Source organism: Heterodontus francisci, chromosome 13 (assembly GCF_036365525.1).
Source record: "Heterodontus francisci isolate sHetFra1 chromosome 13, sHetFra1.hap1, whole genome shotgun sequence".
In the NCBI taxonomy this organism is placed as follows: Eukaryota; Metazoa; Chordata; class Chondrichthyes; order Heterodontiformes; family Heterodontidae; genus Heterodontus; species Heterodontus francisci.
The window spans coordinates 22322706-22327138 of NC_090383.1; the positions used below are offsets into that span (position 1 = coordinate 22322706).

Below are 4433 nucleotides of genomic sequence, written 5' to 3' on the forward strand. Positions count from 1 at the left end.
TGTGCCGCTTGATGGCACTGTTGATGACACCTTCCATCACCTTACTGATGATTGAAAGTAGACTGATGGGGGGGTAATTGGCCGGGTTGGACTTGGCCTGCTTTTTGTGTACAGGATCCCAATACCTCTTCAGAACAAACTCTACCCTTTTGTGATTTAATCTTGGAAAATAACAGGGTAGAAACTCCCTGGTGTTCACGCTTGTGTACTCTCTCTTCAAACAGTTGTATGCAATGTTACTGTATCCCGTAAATAGGTTTTTCAGAGGCTTATCACACCTTTGCATTGTTCGTTATTAGCTGTCCATTCATTTATTTGCAAACAAACACACAACTAAAATGGTTTTAATTAATCCAATGATTTAACTTGTAAAGTCCTGTTAAGTTTAGAGAATGAGCAAGCTGACATTTATACAGCAACATTCATGACCTCAGTACATCCCAAAACACTTCATAGCCAATGAAATTCTTTGACGTGTTGTCACTGTTGGAATGTAGGAAACAATGACAACAAATTTGTACACAGAAACAACAAGAGAAATGATCAGAAAAATCTGATTTTGCTGGTGTTGGTTCAGGGATAAATATTGATCAGGACACCAGGGAGAACTCCATTGCTCTTCAAACCTGGGATCTATTATATCCACCTTAGAGGGGAGTCCGACCATGGTTTATTAGCTCATCTGAAGTGAACCTCAGAAAGTGCAGGGCCAGCTTGAACATGTGAACGTCTGATGCAGCAGCAGTTACAGTCAGTATCAATTTAAAGGAGAGAGTTTAAGGGAGAATTCAGTAGCTATGAACTTCGTTCTGCTTTGTTTCAAATTTTTTGGCTAATTTACCATATGTAACAATTGCAATAAATGGATACATTATTGCATTTCTCAACTTTTCTCTGAATTTAGTCTGTGCCAGCGCATAAATACACGTGTTTGTACAGGAGCTCAGCAGTTGAAACATATCTCCGGTGTAGTCTGCGATATGTAAGGGATCTGTGTATTCATCTGGCTCGTAATGACTGTTTGTAATTCTGGAAACGAGGAAAAATACAACATATGGCATCCACAGCACTATAAAAGAGCCAGAAATGGAGAATAGTAAAATGATGGATTTCCTTCGGCTCTGCATCTCTGGATCATCGCTGTTCTGGTTGTTGCGTTGACCTTGCAGTGCTCTACGGGTTCGATTAGCCATCACAATGTGTCTAACAGTCAGAGCATTGAGCAATAAAATCAGAAAGTATGGCAACAATGGGTTTAAAATTGTACCAAACCAGTCAAAAGTGACCCATCCTGGCAAGGTAAAATAGGTTGGTTTGAACTGAGCGCCCCACTCCACATTGTTAATTATATAGATGGGCTCAAAAGCAAAATACAGGGGGATGTTTTTGAAGCAGAACACGACACACACAGTCACGATAACCACAGCTGCAGTTTTCTCCCTGCAGTACATCTCTCTGAACTTTGGAGAGCAAATGAGGACAAAGCGATCGACAGTGAAAGCGACCGTCAACCAGACAGAATAGTCAAGAGCCATGTAGTTGATAACCTCATTCATGCTAGTTATGGGAGTGTAGTCTAGAGGTGAAAATGGGGAATAGTAATAAAGTATGTAATAGATTATCACGTTGAAAATAATGACCAGTAGGTCCGCTGTCGTCATACTCACCAGGTAAAGAGTGATCCCTTTGGACAGACCACAGCCTCCTCGGGACAAAAGGACAATTGTCAGGAAGTTAGCTACAAAGAAAAGAGCAAAATCTCCAAATTAATTACATATCATTACCTGGAAATTACAGCACAGAATCAGGTCATTCTCATTGAGAGCGGGAATGGCTGCAAGTGCGATTTGAATATCATGTTCTCGGAGGTCGGCTCTGGGTCCCGCTGCCTCCGGAACGTAATGCTATTTTCATTGTACCACCAGTAGGGAGGGAATAGGCTGAGTGCTTGGCTCTAAATAAGTGCCTGTTGAGCTCTTTAAAGATCTCGTTAATAAACTTGTCAGCAGCAGGGGGCAATTTTTAAAGGCATGGAAAGAAGACAGCAATGTTGTGAAGATGGAAACAATGTGAAGGGCCATGAGGACTATGGGAACAGCTGAGTAAAGTAATAGAGAGGCAGCAAATAAAGCTTAGCTGCTTTAGATGTGCCTCAGTTTAATGTCACAGTGGAGAGTGGCAGGAGACCAGGTGGGATGTTAGCCCTCTGGCATTAATGTGGGATCTGGGGTTGGCACGGGGAGGCCTGGTGAGCATTCAAGGCCGAGTTGATGGAGGTCAAATGGGAACAGGCAACTCTGACATTAGATGTAACCTCCTGGACAGCAGGAGGCTAGAGGAGCACAGTGGGTGGCTGCAAGGGGACACATTTCCATGTGCACACAGGCCCTCTGAAATCCCTAATGACTCACTTGTATAGGCAATGGCAAGGCCTACCATGGCTGCTGCTTACCTTTAAAAATCACATTCGGTTCTCTGTTCCTGCATCCATAACCCTTCCAGCGGCTGTAATTGGGCACCAGACTTACTCCCAGGGCAATGACTTATTTTGCATTTAAAAATAGCACCATGACAAGGGCGCTGATGCAGCATGGGATCGGGACCTGGTAATGCTTCAGTCGTCAGTGTCCCAACCCGAAAAGGAAAATTCATCCTAGGAGGTCTAAAAACAACTGCTCATCCAAGCATGGAACATTTCCCACATGTCATGTCTCAAATTACTCATGTACTATCACCCAAAACTTTTTTTGAAAGTCATCTTGATAAATAGCAGAAAGTGCTGTTTATTGAAGGAATACCTGAAACTGGATTCAGTGAAAAGAGAAAGTCTGAGGTTTTATACACTGAGAGATACATCAAGAGCAACAACAGAGTTAAAGAGTGATTAAAGAAACAAAAACAACCAGTTTCAGCTTCTTACCGGGAACTCCAAAGATTGCAAGAAAATGATAGTAAATGAAAGCCGTCTGTTCAATTGTTGATAGTTCCATTTTCGGAGAGGGGAGACAACACCAATCAGTGACGACAGAGCTGAAACATCAGACAATCTTCATTCATGACAACCCCTCATATAGAGCAAGTCAATCCCCCTGTGATTCAATTAGGTTGCAGAGGGAGTGGAATTAGTTCAAGGTCTTTGAACAAACAGGTGTAATTAATTGTAACAGATATTAGGCAATATCGTGTTTACATATGTGGGAAGATCGAAAACTAACAGTTTTAATAAACTGCAAACCACCCAACTACCCCTCCTGGTCCCCATGTTAGCTGATATTGTTAACAGTTCTCTCCTTTAAATCTGCCGCCATCATCCTCTCTTCAAAAAAATGTCCTTGATCACACTGTCCTTGCAAACAACCCGAATCCTTTCCACTCTAAAGTCCTTGAACAGGTTGGCTCCCAAATCTGTGCCCATCTTTCCCTGCACTCCATGTTTGAATTCTTCCAATCAGCTTTCCGCCACTGCCATAGTACTGTAACAGTTTTTACCAAAATCGCAAATGACAACCTGTGTGGTAAATGTAACCTTTCACTCCTCATTCTTCACGACCTGACTGCAGCCTTTGACATGGTTGACCACAGCATCCTCCTTCAAGGCCTCTCCACTGTGGTCCAGCTGGGTGACGCTGCCCTCTCTTGGCTCAAATATTTTCTATCTAATCATAGGCAGAATATCACCTGCAATGGTTTCTCTTGCACTCCCGCACTGTTACCTCTGGTGTCCCCCAAGGATCTATCCTTGGCCCCCTCCCATTTCTCATCTACAGGCTGCCCCTCAGGGACATCATCCGAAAGGACAGCATTGATTTTCACATGTATGCTGACGACACCCAGCTCGACCTCACCACCACCTCTCTCGACTCCTCCATTGTTGTTACATTATCAGACTACTTATCCGACATCCAGGATGAGCAGAAATTTCCTCCAATTAAATATTGGGAAGGCCGAAGCCATTGCCTTCAGTCCCTGTTCCAAACTCCATTCCCTAACTACCGACTCTATCCCTCTCCTGACAACTGCCTGAGCCTGAACCAGACTGTTCGCAATGTTGGTGTCATTTTTGACCCTGAGATGAGCATCAGACCAAATATCCACACTATCGCTAAGAACACCTATTTACACTTCCATGCCATCATCTGACTCCACATCTGCCTCAGCTCATCTGCTGCTGAAACACTTGTTCATGCTTTGTTCTCTCTAGATTTGACTATTCTAATGTACTCCTGGTGGGCCAGCCACATTCCAACCTCCGTAAACTTGAGGTCCTCCAAAACTCTGCTGCCCATGTCCTTACTTGTACCCTTCAACTATCACCCCTGTGTTCGTTGACCTACATTGGCTCCTGGTCAAGCAAGATCTAGACTTTAAAATTCTTGTCCCTATCTGTGTAATCTCCTCCAGCGCCACAATGTTCCAAGATATCTGTGCTCCTC

At 43.5% G+C, this 4433-nt stretch overlaps 1 protein-coding gene across 1 annotated transcript; it reads right to left on the bottom strand.

Annotated features, from left to right (window-relative positions):
* Positions 1–788: 788 nt before the first annotated feature.
* On the bottom strand, positions 789–2990 carry LOC137376691 (probable G-protein coupled receptor 139). The gene is made up of 2 exons (XM_068045665.1): positions 2921–2990; positions 789–1738 (listed from the first exon to the last, which is right to left on the bottom strand). Exons 1-2 carry the CDS (start codon positions 2988–2990, stop codon positions 789–791), a joined length of 1020 nt encoding a protein of 339 aa, XP_067901766.1.
* Between the last annotated feature and the right edge of the window lie 1443 nt (positions 2991–4433).

Excerpts from the sequence above, each read along its gene's own strand:
- LOC137376691 (XM_068045665.1), bottom strand. The coding sequence starts at position 2,990 with ATGGAACTATCAACAATTGAACAGACGGCTTTCATTTACTATCATTTT. Across the intron at positions 1,739-2,920 it reads TGCAATCTTTGGAGTTCCCG|CTAACTTCCTGACAATTGTC; the intron begins GTAAGAAGCTGA and ends TTTTCTTTGTAG.